General features: G+C 31.6%; 2 protein-coding genes across 2 annotated transcripts; both read right to left on the bottom strand.

Moving 5' to 3' along the window:
• Positions 1 to 10,694: 10,694 nt before the first annotated feature.
• On the bottom strand, positions 10,695 to 11,879 carry LOC118049004 (small ribosomal subunit protein uS14z/uS14y/uS14x-like). The gene has a single exon (XM_035058862.2). It carries the CDS (start codon positions 11,472 to 11,474, stop codon positions 11,304 to 11,306), a length of 171 nt encoding a protein of 56 aa, XP_034914753.1. The 5' UTR covers positions 11,475 to 11,879; the 3' UTR covers positions 10,695 to 11,303.
• A 10,194-nt stretch (positions 11,880 to 22,073) lies between these two features.
• Positions 22,074 to 23,669, bottom strand: LOC118049014 (transcription factor MYB8). Its single transcript, XM_035058875.2, has 3 exons — positions 23,173 to 23,669; positions 22,951 to 23,080; positions 22,074 to 22,714 (listed from the first exon to the last, which is right to left on the bottom strand). Exons 1-3 carry the CDS (start codon positions 23,300 to 23,302, stop codon positions 22,237 to 22,239), a joined length of 738 nt encoding a protein of 245 aa, XP_034914766.1. The 5' UTR covers positions 23,303 to 23,669; the 3' UTR covers positions 22,074 to 22,236.
• Between the last annotated feature and the right edge of the window lie 1,392 nt (positions 23,670 to 25,061).

Here is a 25,061-nt window from a genome sequence, read left to right as displayed (position 1 = left end):
TATATTTTCTGGAAAAAAAATCAACTAATTCAAAATAAAAATAACTTAAGAAAAGAAATTGTTGAAATCCAACATACCTCTTTCTGATGGTCATCATTTTGCATGAGTTTTTACAAAAAAAAAAAAAATTCAATGTTCTTGGTTCGTGTCCAAGAATCGTAGCCTATAAAAGAAAATGATTGTTAGTTAAATATTTTCATATAAACAACAATTTAAAAAAAAAAGGATGTAATAAAAAAGAATCTTATGATTCGTTTCATATACGAAATGAACGGAATGGGTCCACATGTTAAATATATTTTGCCCATATATGCTCAAACATCACATGTTGAATATATTCTGTCCATATAGTCTCTGAGGCATACAGAGATTTGAAATCCCTCCAAACTGCATGTCTCTACAACTTGCAATATCTATTTCTTTAACATCATTTTTTGCTTTTTTCTACATTTCATACCAAAAATCAAACAACCTATATGATAAATATGAATTATCGGTTAATAATTGAAAGATGAAATTTTAACATTTAAATAAAAATTAATCCATCCTATCTAACCATTCGGCTAAAACTTGATACATTCAATAACGATCATCCATTACTTATATCAAATCTATATTGAATATTGATGGCAACATGTATTAATTAATTATGTGAACTAAATAAATTAGCTAACATTGTTTTAACTCGAACTTATTTAATTTATTTTAACAGTACTTTTAAATCATTAGCAATCTCTTATGAAATTCAAGTTCCTCCACATTTAGTGAAATTTTCAACTTAAAAATAAAATTGACAAATATAAATTGCATCTATTAAATAATCCATTATTTATTTTATTATAAAAAACCTAAGTCACAAAATCAATTTCATCAAATTAGAAACAAATATATTTTTTCAAAATCTCAAACAAACTGAAATATCTACAAATCATACATTTATACAACAAATTTCCATAGAAAAAAGCTATAAAACAAGTAAACACATAAACAAACTACATATATTATAACAAAAAGAATTAAAAAAAAAAACAACAACATTTTTAAAATGAGTTAAAAAAATATGTAATTTTGCCTACTTAGTTTTCAGCTAAATGACTAGGCTAGCTAGCAAGATAAACTTTTTAGTTTCCTTGTTTTTCAGGATCACACAAATTGAGTGACTAACTTGTGATCTTTTGCTGTTTTTTACAAGAAAAAAAATGAAAGAAGAAAAAGAAGAAATAGGTGAGGGGAAGAAAGGGGCTTGATTGCCAAGTTATAACCTAAAAAATACTGATAGATTCACTGAAGGATATTAATGATAGGTTTATTGTGTCGGTAATACCATCTATAAGAATGACCCATCATTTTTTTCTTTGTTTATTTTTTTCTCCTACCTTCTTTTATCATTGTAATTCCCTTAGTATACCAAAAAAAAAAACATTTTCATTAATATTTTTGTTTATATTTATTAATTTTCTGGTAGTGCTATTTTCTAAAGATTTTCCAGCAAAAGAAGAGTTGTTATATAATTAATAGGCAATTAACATGTCCCAATAGACCACCTTTCATATATAACTTTTGAGAATATGCAACCTTTCAGGAAAAAAATATTTAATATGGGGAATTTATATTTAAATATTAAATGAATTAATGAGCCACAAAAATAACATTTCAATTAGATAAATAAAAAAAATATCAGATCTCATAAAAAATAATGTTGGATCTGGGATAATAATAATAATAAGTTGGCGAAGACACCACAGCAACTTATGGAAAAATCTTTATTTCATATCCAACTCTCTACTTGAATAAACTTATTTTTCTTTCCAATTCAAGATGACCTTATTTATTAATTTCCCTTTTCTCATGATTAGAAACTTAAAGTTCGTGGAAATTAAAGAAAATACCGTTCCTTCAAAAAACAAAAAACAATAATAATATAAAAACAAACACGTTTTAAGAGATAGTAATTTATCATAATCCAACTGCCTCTAGAATGCTGAATACTTCTCTCACAACAATTGGAGATATTTTTAAATTAGTCTATTTATCAGTCAAAATTAAGTTTCAAATTTAAATGATTTTAAGGAAATTAACTATCAGAATATTCAATATTTGCTTCATGTTTGAAAACGTTGAAATCTCAGGGAAACCTGCTGGGCTAGCCATCCAACTGTTCTTATAAGGCGCCTGTTAAGCATGAGAATGAGTAGGCGAAGAATGATGAGAATCCAAAGTTTATTGTGTTTAGTTTTTTTTTTTTTTTTTTTTTTTTTGCCATGGTTGGCTTTCTTTAGGGTCAATGGCATGGCTTTACAAGAAATTTTGTGGTATTTAAATTGTAACTACTAGATATTTACAGTTAGAAGATAATTTAATACATGAAAAGGAGAACAAGATGGATAATTAAAAAAAAAAAATTGAAGTTGGTAAAAAAATTCTTACTATTTTTTGGTGAATTTGGATAGTATTTTTTTTTTTTAATATCTATCTCTTTAATAGTATAAATATCTAGTAATTATAGCTTAAATATCATAAGATTTTACTGATTTGACTGACCATACAGATTTCATTAATCTGACGTGGATTGTTGTTAAAATTAAAGATTGATGGAGAGAGTTGAAATATTCAATAACCAATATGTTACGTATAATAAAAGGTAAGACAACATGATAAATGCTTGAACGTTGGAGATTTTTTGTTGCTTTCATTTCGTGCAATTTATTAAAAAATCAGATTAATTTGGTCAAAATGGAGAATAGTCTTTGATCAAAGTAAAACCTTCTCGATCTCTATAATGCAACATCCTCATCAGCCTGCCGTGAAATTTGATGTACGGGAGGTCGCAATTTCATGATCCGGCTGCCATTTTGGCAAATAATAGCATTACATCGTCAACAAAGTTAATGATTGCTAAAAAAAAAACTTAATTATTCTTGCCAGATGATCGTCCACTCCATCTGTTTTTCTACTTTTGAATATTTATAAATTCCTTCGATTGTGTCATTCATTTTATGAAATTGGTACTAATGTAAGCTCAAACAATAATTTTATACTGAAACCACTATTATTGAAACGGCTATGCCCATAGGGATAGACTTAGGGACCAAAAGTCCAAGCTGAATTTTTAAGAAATAAATGAGAGTTAGCATGATCAAATCTAGAAAACATAATAAAAAAAATAGAATTAAAACCTAAGAAATAATAATATTTTAATTGATTGGGGTTAATTTATTTAGAGACTATTAATTGAGAGTGTAATTGATGTTACTTTTCAAAATACTTTTCACTTAGAAATGTATCAAAATAATATATTTTTTTTTTTTTAAAAAATTATTTTTGAAATCAGCACATTAAAATGATTGAAAAATACCAAAAAAATATTAATTTGAAGTAAAGAAAAAAATAAAAAAAAATTACAAAAATATTTTTGAAACACAAAAATATGACTATAATTTGTAATTTAAGGCTTGAATAATTAGATTATTGATCCGGTAAATTTCAATAATTTTAGTCCAAACTTGAACTTTTGATATTGAGAGAGAGAGAGATGAGATGAGGCATTTGCTTTGACTTTTGTGTGGTCGACCTTAAATTATCATAAAAACGGTGGTTTGAAAAAATCATAAAAACCATGCTTGAATGTTTGCAAATATTATATGCAATTACTAATACCTTTTAGTATCTTAACTTTCCTGTGATAGCTAGGATGCGTTATGTCTTTTTCTCCTCTTTCTTTCTTTCTTTCTTTCTTTTTAAATAAGCCTTTCCTCTGTTTTCCAAAACTAGCACATCATTAATTTTACTGCTCACATATGCATATAATTTAAAAATTACGTTCTAACAGATTTTGCAGTTAAAATCTTTTAATTTGTTATTTGATGATTATAAAAATAAAGACATTCATTAATGATGATATAGTAGTTTCTTTTTTAAAAAAATATTCTGGCCATTTAGGCATAGGCCAATCAGTAGAAATTGCTGGAACTCCCAATTGTTCGGCCAAGCCCAAATAGGAAGGAAAGTCCAGCCATACAAGTTTTTATCCTTCCATGCAAAGTTTCTCTCCCATGCATTTCATGATAATTCAGCTCCGAGTATGCTTTAAATATATATTTGCTATTGTAATGTATAATATTTTTTAGAAGTATGTTTTATTTAAAAATATAATAAAATAATTTTTTTAGTTTTGATATCATCATATCAAAACTATTGAAAAACATTAAAAGACACATCAATTTGATACTTTTTCAAGTGAGATGCACTTTCAAAACACACATAAAAAAACAAAACATATAACACTCCAAAACACCAATGCACAAGTTGACATAGCAAGAGGTGAGAGAAAAAGAAAAGAAAATGAAAGAAATAAAGAATGAGTCACTAAGAGCTTATTTAAGATTGTGGTAAAAATTGATTTTTAAAGTGATATTTGCTTGAAAATATAACAAAATAATGTATTTTTTCATTTTTAAAATTCATTTTTGACATTATCAAATCAAAACAATCCAAAAATATTTTAAAAAATAATTTAAAACTAAAACAAATCTTAAAAGCACAATTGGACTACAATAGCAAATAGAGCCTAAGGCCAAATATAAGCTCTAATTATAACATCATTAGTATCTTTGAAAACATCTTGGATGACATCTTTGGAGGCTATAATGGGTCACATGTGTTGTCGCACATGTGTAGAGTCGCGACAATCTTCCTCCCTGATAGGGATTGTCAGGAATGTGGGTGGAAAGTTCAAACAATTCTTGTCCTTAATCATTAAAAAAAAAAAGAATGGAAGTCACCACTAGTATTTTGGTCACTAGAAACCCTAACTGATCTTAGAGTCTGGGTAAAGGGACTAATGCGTAAAGAAAAAGTATTAGCACACCTAATACGTCTTCCTGAATATAAGTTGCATTGTTTATTTGTCTAATATAAACCAAGAAAATGTTGTATTTTCTAACCATTGATTTATCTAGGGTTTAAGACAAGTCTTTTTCAGTAAGGAAATCCTTATATTATCAAGTTAAAAACCTAATTATTCTAATGCCAACATAAAAAATAAAATAAATTATATTTTTATTTAATATTAAGAATATATCTTACATATAATTTCATATATTAAAATAAACAAAAAAAAAATTGTTTTGATATTTTTGAAATGTAAGTCAAAATCCTTTGGAATTTTACGAACTTGTTGTAAAATCTATGCAATATTAAAAAAAAAATGCAAAAAGATTTAAATTTTCTTTGAAAAGGATGCTAAATTAATTTTAGAATTTTTGGCCTTATGTAAGAAAAAAATATTTTTTATTATTTTTTTAATTGTATTATTTTTTAGGTTTTATTTGGCAAAAAACCATTGTTTCTTGTAATAAAACTACCCAAAATAAGTTAAATGGGTGTTTGTCAAACACACTCTTAAACCCAAAAAACCCTTAACAAAAATAGCAAAGCAAACAGGGTACAAGACCATTTGACCCAATTGTTTTTTAACTCGACCTGATCGGGTTGACCCAAAGTTTTTGGTTCCACCATAAACCAAACCAAAAATCTTAGTTTGACTTGAAAACAACCTAAAAACAAAACCGCCAAAAAATATTAAACATAAAAAAAAAAAAAAAACATAAAAACTCAAATACTTGAACAAAACGGATCAAACACAAAAAAAAAAAAAAAAAAAAGAATTCAAAGAACACTTGAAACCAAACCTAGCAATGTTGGTTCCAAATCAAACCCAATTTGGTCACAACAAAGATACATACATGTTGTAAATCATGTAAGGATTAATAATATAGCATCCAATCACTTCGATTATCACTAAAACATAATGATTTTATCAAAATAGGTTTCGGTTCTAAATCAAAACCCTAGGATTAAAAGCCATTGAAATCATGTTATTGATGCAAATAAACACTAGATTATTGGTTAATCATGCATAAGGAAAGGTTTTAGGCAAATAAATGAAACAAAACAAGTCAAAATCATCTAGCTAAGGCAATGTTTTTGGGAAGAACAAATGAAGAACATTCAACGTGAACCAAGATTTTGTTTAGTCATTAAAAAAACAAACTTAAACAACAACTTTAATGTATTAAAATCATCAAAAACCTACAAAATAAACATTATTAAATAAAAACACATTAACAAAGAGGTGAATACAACATTACTTGTTGAGCACTAAAACCTTTTTTCTATACATATAAACATAAATATAAAACAAAAATAAATAAAAAAACATCAAAAGTGTCGCACCCGACATCGCGGCGGCCCTATAAGTCGATGAGGACTTGCCATCTCTGATTTGGGTCATCTTTGTCGCTTGGCTTCTAGCCCACTCAAGTTAGCCCATATAAGTCTTTTTCTAGATTTGTTTGCACAATCAGCCTTTGTGGTGCCCATCACAACCCACTTATTTGCTGAAGATTTCTAACTAGTCAAATAATTTGAGAGGACTTATTCATTGCCCCTCGTTTCACTGATAAAAACATTCGGTGTCACTTGCTAAAAGGATCAGATTGTCTTTCGTAAACCAAAATGCCCCCTTGTCTTTGTTGTAGGAGATATTCCTCTCTTTTTCTAGAAGAGAAAATACAATATTGCCCCTTGTACTGGTCATTGCCCCCAAACGTGCTTTGTCAGCGACTTAGACAAATAATGGTTTTAAAAGACCATTCTCTCATTTCTCTTTTTGTTCATTTTGGTGAAGGAATGTAGGTCTAGAATGATGAATCTTGAAATCTTGATCTTGTATTTTGAAAACAAAAATTATTTCGATGTGAATCTAAAACAATTTACTTTTGAAATCTTGCAACTCCTTGGCTATTTTCTTTCTTGGAAAAGAGGGTATTTGCTCTTGTGTTTGGCAATGAGATCTTCAGTGAAAAATACGTCATGAGATGACCTTTTGTTTCAAAGTGAAGGGCTCGAGAAAAAGCTCGAGGTTTTATATGAGAAAAATTTGTCTCTTTTTTGAATCATTCATTTTTATCAGCATGAATAATAATGCGTAGTTTATTCTTGATGTCATGAATCTTGTGAAAAAGTATTCTTTGCATTTCGAGAGCATTGTTTATTGTTCCAGGTTGCTTGCTTGCTTGATTAGAAAGGACTTTTACAGGCACGTAACGTAGGCTGTGGTTTCTGGCTATGAAAGAAAAGGATTCATAAGGCTCAAAGAGTGTTTCAGGGTTTCAAAGACCAATGATCACTATCAATTTGACTCTTGACGTCATTCCTATTTTCTTTTGCCGCACTTCTTTGATTTGCTGCTTCTTTTCTTTTTATGGCTTTGCTAGGACATACTCATTTTATCTTGGATGTCACCTTTTTTAGTGATTTGGGCATGCCCCCTAGCTTTTGAGTTTCTTGGGCTCTTTATGCCTTTTTGGCTTTCTTGCAGCGTTTTCTATTTTCTCATTGAATTTTCTCTTGCCCCCTAGTGTGGGGTGTGATCCTAGTCGGGATTTTTTTCATGAAAGAAAAATTATTCAGGCTCAAAAAAAGAGATAGCAAGGGATGTACTTATTTCAGAACGTGAAAGGAATAACAAAGATGGCCTTTCCTCATTTCAAGCGCAAGCAGTTAAGATCAATAAACTTTGACCTCATCCAATATGATTGTTTGGTCTTTGCAAATATGCATTTCATGAGTCATGAGTAAAGAGTTCACTACATACCATTATTCATACATTTAAAAACACACAATTCAAGAGTATAGGGTAAGGGTGTTTATTCATTTTTTTCTTTTTTTTTCATTCTTTTTTTTTTTGGTTTATCATTTGTCACCTAAATGATGGAGTTGCTTGATTCAATTGTCATTCTACAAGTAGAATGTTAAAAATATCATTTTTGAAAGAACATCAAATTATTTTTGAAATCAAAATACTAGATCAATTTTTCAAAAATCCAATAGGGAAATGGATTTAGGTACAAGAGATGAATTGCATCTATGAGATCACGCGAGGCTTCAAAGGGGTATTCATGAGTTCTTATAAGAAAACTCTCTTAAGAAGATAAATAATGATTGGTCGCAAACACAATTGAATGAGAAACTCGTTATTTCATTGAAACTTTGGAAAAGAAGTTTAACAATAAAGATCTTATGCCAACATGAATACTGGCAGATAACACATAAAAGGGCTAAACATTTAGTGATCATTCATTGGAATTTTCAGGAATCTTTCAATCATTCATTCTCATTGACAAAGGGCATCTCTTCAACAATCAATTGAAGTCATATGTAGATCATTCTCGACCTAATATCAACATAGCTTTCTCTTCAAGATAGTTGATTTTTTTGGGAGTCATGAAGAAATTAACTATAGGAATGATAAGTGTCTTGGCAAGCACCTTCAGTGAAACTGTTCTTCTTAGTCGGGTTAGCAATCTTACCTAACCCAATGGCTTGTTCAATCCTCTCAGCTATAATAACCAGGTTAGTGAAATGTTGTGCAGAGCTTCTAACCAAGTATTCAAAGTACGGAGCTTTAAATGTATTGGAAAATAAACTGATCATCTCTTTTTCCAACATGGGAGGATTAACTTGTGCAGCTACCTCGCTCCATCTCCGGGCATATTCTCTTATGGATTCCTTGTTGTTCTTCTCCATAGCTTGCAATCTTAACCGATCAGGACCCACGTCTATATTGAACTTATATTGCCTCATGAAGGCATCAACTAAGTCCTTCCATTTTTTAACCTTGGTGTTGTCCAACCGCATATACCAAGTGAGGGCAGCGTCACTCAAGCTGTCTTGAAAAAAATGAATCAGCAGTTTCTCATCATCAACCACCTCAGCCATTTTGTTGCAGTATGCTTTGAGATGAGTTATAGGGCATTGAGTTCCCGTATATTTGATAAATTCTGGCACTCTAAACTTTTTAGGAATGACAACGTTGGGCACCAAACACATATTGACAGCTTTCACCAGGTCACACAAATGGTTTCCCTCAATTGCCCTTATCCTCTTTTCTAGGGTAATCCATTTTTCCAAATCCTCTTCTTTCACCATTTTGCCCTTTTGAGATTCTTTCTCGGTGGAATCAGTGGTAGACGAAATTCTTGAGGGGTATGCTGGCTGGAAATGCATAGCTTGTTGAAATTCAGATGACACCCTATTTGCCCCCAGATTATGTGGATCGAAATGAGTTACATGCATATCTTCAGGCTGAGCTATAAGTGTTGCTTTTCCGGATTTATCTCTCAAGGCCTGCTCGAGTAGACTAGTAAGCTTTGCAACTTCTTCCTTAAGATTGTCCACCTCTTTTTGATGTTGGGCTTCTAACTGGGCTCTTTCTTCGTTTTCCATTTGTCTTTTTCTCGAATGAGTGTTATAAATGAGTTTCAATGGGGGACCTATATTTCAACCTACTAAATGTAAATCATGCAATTATGCAAAAATGCTAAAGTAATAATAAAAAAATGCGTATAAAATGTGAACTTGCCCTTCACGGGGTGACAACCTAATTGGAAGATCCTAATTACTGAGTGCATCAAGGGGTTGGTCATTATCTAGTTTCAAAAGGGTCTCTCGCATGCTCAGTGATCGTCCATGAAAGGTCGATATGAGGCTTACAAGTAGTGTGAAGATAGAGGCCCTGAGTAATATCAGTTTGGCATATCAACCACTTCCAAGTAAACAATCAAGCGAGAGTTGGATGGTTTCACGAGTCTTACCCAGGCTAAAGCTATTGGGGTACCGTTACTTTCCCACTTATCCTAGGTTGTAAAGTGTGTGCTCTCAAAGTGATGCATGGCAACATAAACAAGGATGCATGCTAAAGCAGTAAATGCAGGAAAAATAAACAAATAAACACAACAAAAAACAAACAAATAAATAAATAATAGCAATAATAAGACAAAAGACAAAGCTTAATCCTAAGTCCCCAGTGGAGTCGCCATTCTGTCGCAGCCGACATCGCGGCGGCCCTAAAAAATATTAATTCTTTCTTGAATTAATTATGGAAAAAGAACAGATTTCTGGCATCCGGTTCTTTTAGGGGAAAATGTCTCATTTGAGGAGTCGCCACCTAGTATTATGGTCACTAGGAACCCTAACTGGTCAACAGAGATTCTATGACTCGGGATTGGTTACGTAAAAGGGAAGATATTATCACCCCTTAAACGTTCTGCCTAAGGCAAACTGCATTGTTGGTTTTGTCTTAAATTGCTAAATATTTATTAATTTATGCTATGATGATTTGTTTATAATATTCCTGACTCTGGCGCCGGTGAATATTCGAGCTCGAATAATTCCAACTCTGGCGTTGGTAAAAATTCGTAGCTACGACAAAAATTAGATCAATATATTTTTTTTATTCCCTACTCTAGCGCCAGTGAATAAATAAATAAAAATAAATTTATTTTTACGCATGCACATATTTTTTATTTTTCTAGCTAAACAAAATAAAAATACAACGAATAAAAATAATATAAATTTAAACTGGTATTTTTATTCCTGACTCTGGCGTCAGTGAATAAACCAACAAATTTACATTATTTTTATTTATGCATACACATTATTTATTTATTTATTTTTCAGCTTTTTATTTTTCTATTTTTTTTTATTTTTTTATTTTTTTGGGGCTGGGCCAAGCTCAGCCCACATGGGCTGGGCTAGACCCAGCCCAGCCTGGTCACTGGCCGCAGGCCAGTGACCCAATTACACCATGCACGCGTAAATCTTTACGCGTGCATCAGCAGCTTTCTTTTGCAGATAGCCAAAGAACAGCCCCCCCTAGCTAGTAATAAACCGCAGAACAACGAATCCTATCTTTAATTTTCTTACGCTTTCTTACTGTTTTTCTAGACTATCATGTATCACCTTTTTTTTTTTTGCAAAAAAAAACGGAGAAAGGAATGAACATACCTGGTTCTGGAGAAAATAAAAAGTTGCTGCTGACCTCCTCTGCTACCTGTATTTTTTAACTTCGTCGTTCGGTTGCTCCTCTTCCCTTCCTTTGCTCTCTTCTGCCGGTTCACTTCCTACTATTTTTGTGTTTTCCTTGTTCTTTCGCTTCTGTTTCTGGAGGCTGTAACTGAGACAGAAGAAGGCGATGGCGCTGAAACTTTTACGCAGAGTCGTTGGTAACTGAGACAGACGAAGATGTGAGGTTGTTGGTCAATAACGCTCCTTTCTTCAATTCTGCCTCTGCCTTTTTTTATTTGGTTTCTCTCTAGTCGTTCTCCTCTCTGGTTCTTCTCGGTGATTGTTCCTCCTGGTATCCTCGGTGCAGCCCTCTGTGTTGTACGTCCTGTTCTCGCTCCCAGTTTTTTTATATTTCAGACAGAGCCTTCAAAAACAGATATCAACGAGTTCTCCATTCAGCGGTACTTGATGAAGCCTATTTCCTTCGCATTGCTGCGGAAGCACTGCCTACAACACATCAGTCCATACTTCCTGATTATCCCATGAGGGTTTCCACACACTCGGCAGGTTTGGGATCCAGGACCGTAGCTCTTGGGATGAGAGTTCCAAATATTTGAGTGGCCCATCTAGTTGTTGTGATCGACGGAGTAATGCCTGACTCGCTGCGCCGCTTTCAAGTGCCAAAAACTCTGAGGAAGAGCTGACGGTTTGGTCAGCTATGCATTGTAAGGAGGCATTCCCTTTCGGCTGCCCTGGCTGGGAATGTCGTTGTTGATGGACGATTGTCAGTTGTGTGGTCTATGGGGGGAAGACAAGACGAGGGTTTCTTCTGGCGACACCGGAGAAAACATGATGTTGGAAGGAGAAGGTGAAGCACTATGCTTTCTTTTTTTTCTTTGAGGATGAGGTGGCTGTGCACAATGATGTTTCCCGTGTGATGTACTCTTTCTTGACGAGGAGTTGCAGCTCCCAGGGGTTGAGATTGAGGAGTGAAAAGTGTCTGATGGGGGAAGAGACAGAGGCCGAAGAAGAAAAGCCAAAGAAGGCTGAAGGGGGCGGCGGCTCGTATAGGTTTCGCCGCCCCCTTTGCTTTATTTTTTTTTTGTCCCCTTGATATGTTTTCTCCTCCCCCTTTTCTGCTTTTTTTTTTTTTCTGTCTGTAATGTATCTTCTTTTTTCCGGTCCCTTTCCAATTCCCTCTTTTCCCCTTTCTGTCTTCCCCCCAATTTTGTCCCCTGGGTTTCCCTTGTTAATGCCTGTACGCTCAAATATAAAAATTGTCTGTAACTGTCAAAACGGAAGCTGAAATGGGCAGTGAACAGTTTATCCAAGAAACGGCTTCGTTTTCAATGCAAATTTTTATTTTTGATGTGGTCCTTGAAGTTTTGAACTTTTGTAAACAAACCCATGGGTAAACATTAATTGGACTCCTGCATTTCGGCGCCTTTTACAAGTTAATCCTTGGATTTTAATTTTTGCAACTTGGACCCCAATTAATATTTCTTCAATTAAGTCCTTGATTTCATTAATTTAATTAAATCCAAGTCCAATTAAGTCTCAAAACTTATCAATTATCCAATTAAACCCTTAATTAGATTAATTAAATTAATTTCAAGCTTAATTAAGTCTCAAAACTTATCAATTCTCCAATTAAACCCTTAATTGGATTAATTAAATTAATTCCAAGCTTAATTAAGTCTAAAAATTTATCAATTCTCTAATTAAACCCTTAATTGGATTAAATAAATTAATTCCAAGCTTAATTAGATTAATTTCAAAGTTTAATTAAACCCCAAAACTTCCATTCATATTGCCCTTAATCCAAAATTTAATTCATTCTTCATTTATTTCATCATCATCATTATTTTTTTTTCATCATCATTTTTTTTCATCCTTTTCCATAAATAAAATAATAATAATAAAAATAAAATGGTCAAAAATTGGGTTATAACAAAAAGCAAGCTATAGATGACCTACTTTTGGATAAAAAAAGTACACCTAGAACAACTATTCTCTCTTTGTTTTCCCTTGCAAACTTTTACCTCTTATAAACTTGCAAAGCGAAGAAATATTTTGTTTAGTCTCTTGGACCTTTATACTTGTGTTTCTTATTGATATTTCTCTCTCTTTTTTTTTCTTTTCTTCTGTCTTTCTCCTCTACTCACTTTTTGTCTATTTTCTTTCTCTAAACTTGGGGGTATTTATAAGGTTTTGCTTAGATTTTAAAAGGTTTTCTTGATCTTGAAAGAAAGGTTGTAAGCCCTTGATAAGAACTCATAAAGAAGGCTTTGTGTGTGAACACGTAAAAAGAAAGTCGGTTTGTCACACTCGGACATCGTGGCAGCCTTAAAAACTTCAAAACTCACGGGAAAGAACAGATTTCTGACATCTTGTTCTTTGATGGAGGAAAGGTATTGTTTAAGGAGTCGTCACCTAGTATTATAATCACTAGAAACTCTAACTGGTCAACAGAGACTAGTTACGTGAAAGGAAAGATACTATCACCCCTTAAGTGTCCTACCTAACGCAGGCTGCATTGCTAGTTTTGTCTAAAATTGTTAAGAGTTTCTTCTCTAATTATTTATTTTTTTTGTTCTTCTTATCATGTTCCTGACTTTAGCATCAGTAAACAGTACCTACGACTATTTCCAACTATATCATTAGTAAATATTGCACAAACCCAAAACAATACGATATTCCTGACTTTAGCGTTAGTGAATAAGTTTCCAAAATTTTGAATCTTTAATGTCTATGCCTTTTTTATTTTTGTTTATCATTTTTCAGTAAGGAAAGCTTTATCTTATCAAGTTAAAAACTTAACTATTCCAATGCCAACATAAAAAATAAAATAAATTATATTTTTATTTAATATTAAGAATATATCTTACATATAATTTCATATATTAAAATAAACAAAAAAAAATTGTTTTGATATTTTTGAAATGTAAGTCAAAATCCTTTGGAATTTTACGAACTTGTTGTAAAATCTATGCAATATTAAAAAAAAAAAAAAAACATGCAAAAAGATTTAAATTTTCTTTGGAAAGGATGCTAAATTAATTTTAGAATTTTTGGCCTTATGTAAGAAAAAAATATTTTTTATTAATTTTTTAATTGTATTATTTTTTAGGTTTTATTTGGCAAAAAACCATTGTTTCTTGTAATAAAACTGCCCAAAATAAGTTAAATGGGTGTTTGCCAAACACACTCTTAAACCTAAAAAACCCTTAACAAAAATAGCAAAGCAAACAGGGTACAAGACCATTTGACCCAATTGTTTTTTAACTCGGCCTGATTGGGTTTACCCAAAGTTTTTGGTTCCACCATAAACCAAACCAAAAATCTTAGTTTGACTCGAAAACAACCCAAAAACAAAACCGCCAAAAAATATTAAACATATAAAAAAAAAAACATAAAAACTCAAATACTTGAACAAAACGGATCAAAAAAAAAAAAACAAAGAACACTTGAAACCAAACCTAGCAATGTTGGTTCCAAATCAAACCCAATTTGGTCACAACAAAGATACATACATGTTGTAAATCATGTAAGGATTAATAATATAGCATCCAATCACTTCGATTATCACTAAAACATAATGATTTTATCAAAATAGGTTTCGGTTCTAAATCAAAACCCTAGGATTAAAAGCCATTGAAATCGTGTTATTGATGCAAATAAACACTAGATTATTGGTTAATCATGCATAAGGAAAGGTTTTAGGCAAATAAATGAAACAAAACAAGTTAAAATCATGTAGCTAAGGCAATGTTTTTGGGAAGAACAAATGAAGAACATTCAACGTGAACCAAGATTTTGTTTAGTCATTAAAAAAACAAACTTAAACAACAACTTTAATGTATTAAAATCATCAAAAACCTACAAAATAAACATTATTAAATAAAAACACATTAACAAAGAGGTGAATACAACATTACTTGTTGAGCACTAAAACCTTTTTTCTATACATATAAACATAAATATAAAACAAAAATAAATAAAAAAACATCAAAAGCAAGCTATAGATGACCTACTTTTGGATAAAAAAAGTACACCTAGAACAACTATTCTCTCTTTGTTTTCCTTCGCAAACTTTTACCTCTTATAAACTTGCAAAGCTAAGAAATATTTTGTTTAGTCTCTTGGACCTTTATACTTGTGTTTCTTATTGATATTTCTCTCTTTTTTTTTTCTTATCTTTTCTTCTGTCTTTCTCCTCTCCTCACTTTTTGGCTATTTTCTTTCTCTAAACTTGGGGGTATTTATAGGGTTTTGCTTAGATTTTAAGAGGTTTTCTTGATCTTGAAAGAAAGGTTGTAAACCCTTGATAAAACCTCATAAAGAAGGCTTTGTGTGTGAACACATAAAAAGAAAGTCGGTTTGTCACACTCGGACATCGTGGCAGCCTTAAAAACTTCAAAACTCACGAGAAAGAACAGATTTCTGACATCTTGTTCTTTGATGGAGGAAAGGTATTGTTTAAGGAGTCATCATCTTGTATTATAATCACTAGAAACCCTAACTGGTCAACAGAGACTAGTTACGTGAAAGGAAAGATACTATCACTCCTTAAGTGTCCTACCTAACGCAGACTGTATTGCTAGTTTTGTCTAAAATTGTTAAGAGTTTGTTCTCTATTTATTTATTTTTTTGTTCTTCTTATCATGTTCCTGACTTTAGCATCAGTAAACAATACCTACGACTATTTCCAACTATATCATTAGTAAATATTGCACAAACCCAAAACAATACGATATTCCTGACTTTAGCGTTAGTGAATAAGTTCCCAAAATTTTGAATCTTTAATGTCTATGCCTTTTTTATTTTTGTTTATCATTTTTATTATTTTCCCTTTTAACAAGAAAAAAAAAAAAAAACATTGTACAACATAGTTGTCTATACAAGAGGAGAGAGTATTCCTATCTAGGCCAGACAATCCCACCCTTCGCCATACAAAGCCAAACTAACCATGCCACATACAATCCCATCTTTGTCTATACAAAGGCAAGGCTACACACTACCATACAAGCTCCATACATAACATATATGCATCCCTGTAACTCTTTTTATTTTTTTCTATCTATTATTTTCTCCTCACATGTTTACTTACTTACTACATGGTTATTAAAAAAATATATTTAAACAGCTCCTAAACATTAAAAACTCATAAGCTATTTATATATAAGAATTAAATGTAGGACGATTTCATACCCTAGGCTTAATCTTAACTATCTTTGATAACTATACGATGGTTTGTCCTCCATTCTAACTCTGTAAGCATAGAATGAAACCATCCACGAAGACTATGGCCTAAAAGTTTCAAAGAGCAATGTTGGGTTGCTCTTCAGGAAGGCTACATAATCAATCAAAGTCCAAATTACTTGAGCCTCAATTAGGCTATTCTCCAGTCAACAGATGCTGATTCGAAGCTTAATTAGAACCAACATGATTGCCCACGTTTCAATAAAAAAAAATTAAAAAATAAGGCTTTAAGTAAGAATTTTGATTAATTGGTACGTACAGCCATGGCTTGATGTTTCACGCATTCTTATTAAACTCTGTCAGTCGATATGGAAAGTCCATGGTTTAGAATCTGATTCATGTTAAGTTTTAAGTTGAAATTCAGTTTAATCAACCAAATTTTCAGTGATTTTAATTGATCCAGTTCGAATCTAATCAGGTAAATTTTAAGAATTTAAAAAAACAAAACCATTTTATTTTAATAAAAATAATTTATATTTGAGCAGATCTAACAATCTAATGATATAAACTTTCTATCGAGTCAGTTCTACGCCAAGTCTTGAAACTATGATTTTTTGTGTCATGCCCAATATCCAAAACAATAATAGACATCTTAAAAATGATGTTTTGGTTTTCTGTTTGTACGAGGTAATAAAACATCTCATGATATATGCTTCTCTCTATAGTCTGGCCATTCTTTAACAGCAACCAAGGACCAGACACAATAAGCTATATTACTTATGAGGAGGGAAAAGCAACAAGACACCTTTTTAGAGTTTCTCTATCTTGTTAAGACTTACAACAAATTTTTTATGTGGTTTTTCTGGAAAGTAAATTACTAGAAAATAAGTTATTTTTTATGTTTAGTAATATCATAGAAAAAAAAATTGAAAAATAATTTATTATTATTTTAAATTTTTTTCAAGTTTATAAAAAAAAATAGCGATTAGATATGACAGATAAAAAAATTGAAGGATAAAATTGAAAAAAAAAAATTTCATAAAATATTTTAAATAAAACAAATAATAATCAAAAGAATAAAAATCAAATCTGATAAGTAAAAAATTTGAAAGATGATTAAATTAAGGGAAAAAATTAATTTTATAAATTATTTTAAATTAAATAAATAGCAATCAAAAGAATAAGGATAAAAAAATAGATAAAAAAAATTTATTAAGAAAATAATAAGAAATAAATATATAACAATTAAAAGAATGAGAACCAAAATTGATATAAAAATCAAATTAAGTTAAAACATGGAGATTAATGGTTCAATTACCATGCACACTGACAAATTCATTTTGCATGTGAAATGGATGGTAAGATTTTTTTTATTAATTCAATTTAAAAAAAAAATTCTATGAAGTTTGATTAGCAACAATTTTTTTTTATGGCTACAGTTCTTGGACGTGAACCAAGATCGATAGAGCTTTTTTTAGAAACTCACATGTGAAAATGACGACCATGAAAAAATGGTGCAACAACTCATGGATAGTCGAGCTCAAAAGTTCACGGTAAGTTGGTTTTCAACAACTTTTTTCTTAAGTTATTATTATTTAAAATTAACTAACTGTTGTTTTTCTTTTTAGGAAACATGTACCACATGATTGCATGAGAGATACGGATGTCGCACATGTGCGGCGTCGCGGCTATCTCCCACCACCCTCATCAGGTGTGGAGTGTCTATCTTGGCAAATGTGGGGAGACAAGAAATTCTTGTCTTTTATCAGTGGAAAAAATGGAATGGGAGTCGTCACCTAGTATTTTGGTTACTAGGAACCTTAACTGGTCTCAGAGATCGGATACCGAGACTGGTTGCATAAAGAAAAGGTATTAGCACCCCAAAGACGCCCTGCCTAAGGTAAGCTACATTGTTTTATTGTCTGATAAAAACTAAGGTCTTGTCATGTTTTTTCATTTTTGATCTGTTTAAGGTTTAAGAAAAGTCCTCATCAGTAAGGAGGTCAATATCTTATCGGATGAAAACCTAATCGTGCTAACGTCAAATAAAAAAACTATATTTTTAATATTGGGAGTACGTTTTACGTATAAATTTGTAATCTATATTAAAAGAAAAAAAATATTTTTTGGGTGTTTTTTGAAATATTGGTCTAGTTCTCATGACTTTAATAAATTGGTTATTAAAGCTAAGATGCATGCTAATACATATTTTTTGAATTTTTGTTCCATGAAAACATGATGTGATTTTTTTTTTAGAGATTTGGCCATATGCATGAAAACAAAAAAAACATTTTTTTTTCAAAGTTTTAACGAAAATCGGGTATTTTAATACCGTATTTGTATCTTTACGATATAAAAATACAAACCAATATTAAGAAAAATTCCGAAACAAAATACATGAAAAAATCACAAATGTTTCTAAAAATATTTTAAAAAAAAATTTTGTGACTGGGCCGAACCCGGCCCAAAAAAAAAACATCTAGGCCAAATCCCACTGCTACATGAATAATGGCCATGAATTAATTCACACCTAGGCCCTGTTTGTTTGTTGAAAAGTAGTTTTTTTTTTTAAAGTGAATTCTGGAAAAGTGAATTCCGGGAAAGTGAATTATTTTTTGAAGTTAGGTAGTGTAATGAAAAATAAGTTGGAAAACACTTTCTAGTGTTTGGTTATGTCATGGAAAATGAGCTGGAAAATAACTTATTAATGTTTTATTTTTTTCAAGTTTATTAAAATAATGAGGAACAAATCTTACAAATTAAAAAGTTGAATGAGAATGAAATTGAAAAAAAAAATATAATTTCATAAAATATCTCAAATAAAATAAATAATAATCAAAATAATAGAAACCAAATCTAAAAAAAAATGAAAAATGAAGAAATTTAAATAATAATAATTAACATTTTATAAATTATTTGGAATAAAATAAGTTACAATTAAAGGAATGAGGACCAAATTTGATAGATAAAAAATTTCAATAAAAAAATAATAACGGAAAAGCAAATAACAATTATAAAAATGAGGACCTAAGTTAATATAAAAATTAAATTTTAAGAGATGAAATTGAAAAATAAATATTCAAAAAAAAATATATATAGCGATCAAAAGTTTGAGGACCAAATTTGATATAATCAGCAAATAATATGACATTTCAAAATTTTTCACTACTTCCGGAAAGTGTTTTTTGACTAGAAAGTGTTTTTTGTTGACCAACTTTTCTAATGGCAAACAAACACAGGAAAGTTTGGAAAGTGATTTCTCAGAAACCACTTTCCGGGAAACAAACATGGCCCTACTGCTTACTTAGTGAATAATGGGGAAGAAGAAGAAGAAGAAGGGGGGAGGAAGGCTGACCTGTGATGGCGGTGGTCTGGCAAGTATGAAGGGCAGCGTGGTGCAAGTGATGGCAACGTGGTTGTTGCAGGAAGAGGAAGAAAGGAGAAGAAATCTGTAGAGGCTAATGATGGCAACAGTCAAGGTGGCTAATCTGCCTCTTATGAGGGTCTGGGTTGGTGGATATGGATGTGGACAGACCGGTGGTGGTGGTGGATGTGGCAGGAGGTCGTGGTGGAGAGAGAAAGGGAAGAGAAAATGAGCGGGCTGCAAAAAGGAGAGGGAGGCCGATGGTGGCTATAAGTGATCAACTAGCGGTTGTGTTAGCTTCATGTTATGGATATGGAGGCGTACGGACTAATGACAACGTGGTTTGGCTTTGAAATGGAAGTGAAAGAAAGAGAAGGGTGAAGGTGGCAGATCGGGTCAGGGAGGTTCGTTTTTTTGTTGTCTTTCGACCCAAATTTCTCCACCCCTAGAGCATGAAGATCAAATCTATTTATAAGTGGCGGAATAGGGACATTTTGTCTCTTCTAGTGCAAAATCTCAGCCCTTGGTTCGACACGAAAGTATCCCAACCATTGGCTCAAATTAGCAATAATTAACTATCAGTTTTGTGTACGAAAACGGTTGGTCGAGTTGGCCACTTTAGGGCGGTGCCACCGTCTCTAAAGCCTCAATCAGCCCAAACAGCTTACACTTGCATGTATTCAGGTATCACAATATCATTTGCATGTATGTTTTGTCCAATTTGGTGAAGAAACGAGGCACCAAATGCCTTGGGAAGGTGGTCACCCAACTAGCCTCACTAGAGAAGAAGATGAAGAGTACCTTATGATTTAGTCCTTCAATATGTGATTTATTTCTATCTACACCATTGATTGGCTTAACACTTTTAATTTTGTTCAATTTTACCCATAAAGAACTTCAGTTTAAACCCCAGATTTTGACGTCTTTTTCCCTTTGGTCCTTGGTTTCGGACTTATGTAATTTGACCTTTAATTGATATTTTTAATTTCTTCAATTTGACCCCTGATTTTGTCAATTTCAATCCCTTTATTTATGCACCTTTTCCAATTTGATCCTTGATTTTGGATTTCTTCAATCAAGACCATAATTGGCCATCAAACTTCAATATCTATGCAATTAAGCCCCTGATTTGACCAAATCAACTCTTAAAAATTCTATTTTGATCCCAGAACTTTAATTTCTTAGAATTAAAGCCTAAATTGACTTAAAAATCAGTTTTTCTTGTATTCAAACCTCCAATAAAATTTAATTGAGTCCATAAACATTTGATTTTGGACTTTTTTCCTCAAATTGAATTTTTCTTTGTCAACAGGGCTCTTCATCTGTAAGAAATATACTGTCAAATTTTAATCTTTGAATTTTTAAGCCTCCTCAACAAACTTCTAGCCATTTTTCTAGGTGCTCTGACATCCTCTTCTCACTGTTATTATTTTTTGGATTTTTTTGGAAGAGAAAAGGTGAATTTGGTGAATAACCCAAAAATGGGTTATGACAACGAGGACAATCCTTCAATCTATATGGAACTGAATCATATATGGATGGTACATGTGGTCCACCTCATTGGCCCCCCGATCCCAACCAAGACCCTCCTCTTCATCCTCCTTCAGCCCCTCTCTTTTAAATGAATTGTATTCAAAATGATTGATTTTAAAATCTATAATAAATATTTAGATTTTTATTTAATGTTTTTCTACTATGTTTATTTGATATTTTTTTTTTAAATAAACAATTTACTAACAAAATTATTGATAGATTACCTTTGTCAAAAAGTTCTAAAGAGTTGATAAAAAATTACATGAAATACCACTTATTATTTCAGATGGAATCACCGATGAAATAAATATATCAGAGACTTCCAAAAAGTTAAAAATATTATAGGAAATGCAAATGACAATGTGTAATCACTGACGAGAATATTTCATCAATAATATTCCATAGACAGATGAAAATACCAACGGAATGATGCCGATAATTGTTTTTTTTTTTTGCATTTTTTTCATTTGTAAATCCAATGATAATTATATTACTGATAGAATTATCGATATGCTAAAAATCACTGATGATATATTTTTTGATAAACAACAATCATTTGTGATTTCATCGATAAAATTATTACTGACAAAATCAATATCTAAGTACTGATGAGTAATATATAAAATTCTGGTGGTGTATACTTGTTAACAATTTCTTAGGAGCTAATTAGCCAATCTTTCTCTACTTACTAATTAAATGCAATGAAACTAAGTTTAAATTAATTAATTTCTAACTATTCATTGTTATAAAGATATTTTAATAATTATCAACAAAATAATTATCCTTCAAGTAAGCTAGTAGCATTTAGGAAAATCTCTACGAGCATGTCAATCAACTAAATTCCTTGCATGACAAGTGCTCAGAAGTAGGGGTGAGTAAAGTAATTGAATTATCAAAAATATCCCATAAACATTGACCTAAAACTAACAAAATTGAACGATTTTTCAAATATGAGTGGGATAATTTTAGTTAGAAATCTTTATAAAAAATAAATCAAATAGATTTTGGTTTTAATTTTTAAAAATTAAAAAAAAAATTAACTTGAACCAAACGGAACCCATTGATTTATTAAAACATGTAAGAAAATAATCAAACTAAAGGCTCATTAATCAAAACATGTTAAAAATAACCCAACTAAAAACTCATTAATTCAAATTTGACTTCACAAATGTAAAACCTAACTAATCAATTTACTTCTTTCATTCAATTCGATTCGGATCAAAAATTAAATTAATTTGTCCAAACCAAACGGTTTAAACCGATGATCTTCATACTATCGAGGAATTGCTTCATCTAAAAAGAAGCAGAGTTGGCAATGATGATGGGCCTCTCTCAACTTGGCTAGTTTTGCCCCACTTGCAATTTTGTTGCTTGTTTTCAAAAGTGGTCCTGTGACCCGGAGAAGCTGGAGCTGCAATGTTGAGATCAATATCAATGCTTGAAGAACCAGAAGTTGCAGCTTGCTGTGTCACCAAAGATTCATAATCATCTTCGAGACAAGTTGCTGTGTCAGAAACCCTATCACTGTCACCATCTGATAAATTATTGGGTTTGCTTGCAGCAACATTATTCTTAGACCCTGTAGTAGTTGATGTAGCAATAACAGGAGCAGCAGGCTCAGCTTGAAGACGAGGAAGAATTTGGTTCAACCGATGATTATTTGGGTCAATTCCCATGTTTATTAGCTTTTTCTTTAAATGAGAGTTCCAATAGTTCTTCACCTCATTATCAGTTCTTCCTGGCAATCTTCCTGCTATCAATGACCACCTACAGCACCACACAAATTAACATTATTCTTTAATTAGGATCATATCATGCTTATTATATGCACATGCATAAAATTGTTTGCTACGAGCCACAAGATTAAGGAATCGCCTCCTCGACCATCGATCAGGCCAACTCCGAAAGATTAATATGCTATGCATGTGTTTGTGAGACCACAAGTGAATGATGCCCTCTATGCCTATATATGTTTTTCCTTTATTTGTAAAGGGAGACCATACCTATTGCCAAGGAGAGCATGCAGCTTAATAATGAGGTCCTCTTCATCTTGTCCAAAGTTACCTCGTTTTATGTCTGGCCTAAGATAGTTTATCCATCGTAGCCTACAACTCTTACCACAGCGGTGCAAACCTGATGAATTACACAAATTTCTTCAGCATATATAAATTGGTTGCATATTGCAAGGCGGAATTGATATATACTTGTCCGGAATATATATATACCTGCGGCCTCCGGGATAGAACGCCAACAACCTTCACCGTGAGTTTGAATATAATCAATGAGCTTCTGATCTTCTTCCGTGGACCATGCTCCTTTGTTATTGCCTCGTTTATCGCAGCAAGGTTTTCTCATAGCTTTGGCACTTACTCTCTCCCTACAAAGACTCCAAGAGTTGCTCAAAGAGATATTGAGGAAGAAAAAGGAAATCGGAAAGGCTGAAACAGGGAGCCGATTCCATTGCAAGAGAGATAAGCATTTATAGATGTAGCTGAAAGGGCAGGGTGCCGAGTGCTTGGACAGTTGGCTTGGACGGTTGACTTGGACGGTTGGACTGGTGGTTTTGGGTACTTGGGTAGGTTTGAGATTTGAGAATGTCTTAACAGTTAGAGTGGATAAGTTATTTCCTAGTCTTGTTGCTTGCTGTTAAGTATCTATCATTTCCTTTACCTGTGCAATTTTTTGTTACTTGTTATTTCTCCTCTTCTTCTTCTTCTTCTTCTTCTTTAGGGTTTATTAGCTGTTATGGTAGGCGCTGAAATGAGAGATCATTTAATTAAATGATTGAGATAATTTTGGATCAATTTTCACTCGAAAGCTAGGCCCTTCTTGTTCCAGTTCTTGTTAGATGCTTTCACTTGAATTCAAACTCGAGATATCAGCATAAATAACAAGATCACTTGTTCAACTAACATTCATCACAATGATATTTTAATTATATACAAGTTGTATACCATATTAAATGTAATTATAATGTTGAATTTAAATTAAATTTATAAATAAATTAAATCTATATATTTAAAAGAGATAGAATTCAATTCATATTAACCTTGCCAGCTTCATTTTATTCTTTTCAAATAAAAAGATAAGTAGCAGATAGGTATTTAGAATATTAAATTTTAACATTAATTTCTTGTCTTCAATGTAATAAAGAGGAGTGATTCATCTCTGATTTATTTTTATATAACTTTAGAGATTAGATTTTATTAAAAATTTAATTCTTAATACTTCAAATAATTTTAAATATGAACTTTCATTAAAATTCCTTAATGAAATCACCCGAAGTGACGCTCGCTTGCGTTGCAGTGATGATTCTTCGGATATATTACTCCTTTTGTTAATTGAATCAATAGGTGTTTAATTATCTTGATCCGACCCCCTTATAATCCAATTGGAAATTAATACTAATATTATTTTTATTAAATATGATATTTTAAAAGCATGAAAATTTTGAATTTGAGAAATGAAAAGGTATAAATATGGTAAAAGGAGTAAATATATTCGAATTAGAGATTATTTACTTTGTATGGTAAATATAATTCTGTATTTATATGCTGTGAAATAATTGAGAACCCTAGAGTTGCAAAGAAAGGTAAAGTTATTATATACCATAAAGTTTCACCATTTAATAAGTGAGTGCTTTTATATAACACTATAAGTTATTGTTTTTTAAATATTTATTTTTAAAAAATATATATCAAAATAATATTATTTTTTATTTATAAAAAATTATTTTTAATAACAGCATATGATCTGAAAATACATAAAAAGAAATTAATTTAAAACATTATTAAATGTTTTCAAAAACATTCTTAAAGCAAAACGTTAAAACAACCACCACCTTTATAACTTCAAGTGCAAGCTGTTGGCACAAAGGTTTGACAAAAGCCTGGACTGGTGGGGCTATGGAAACTCTACCATCTAACAGTCATGCATGCAAGGCTTCTACTACATATGGGCGATTCTCATCTCATCCTTTCCTGCTGACAGCCAACAGTCCTACCTTGCTAGCTACACAGATTCACCATTGATATTTCAGTAAGCTCAACTCAAGCAAAGAGAGATTAGGGCATGGATTAGCATTCTAAGACACTTAAAAAATACTTAAACTATA

Source organism: Populus alba, chromosome 4 (assembly GCF_005239225.2).
Source record: "Populus alba chromosome 4, ASM523922v2, whole genome shotgun sequence".
Taxonomy (NCBI): Eukaryota; Viridiplantae; Streptophyta; class Magnoliopsida; order Malpighiales; family Salicaceae; genus Populus; species Populus alba.
The sequence above is the reverse complement of the archived record's forward strand: the minus strand, read 5'-3'. Positions and strand labels throughout refer to the sequence as shown.

Coding starts and splice junctions, on each gene's coding strand:
- LOC118049004 (XM_035058862.2), bottom strand. CDS start 11,474: ATGGGCCACTCAAATATTTGGAACTCTCATCCCAAGAGCTACGGTCCT.
- LOC118049014 (XM_035058875.2), bottom strand. CDS start 23,302: ATGAGAAAACCTTGCTGCGATAAACGAGGCAATAACAAAGGAGCATGG. Junction 23,081..23,172: donor TTCTATCCCGGAGGCCGCAG/GTATATATATAT, acceptor GTAATTCATCAG/GTTTGCACCGCTGTGGTAAG. Junction 22,715..22,950: donor CATGCTCTCCTTGGCAATAG/GTATGGTCTCCC, acceptor GTGGTGCTGTAG/GTGGTCATTGATAGCAGGAA.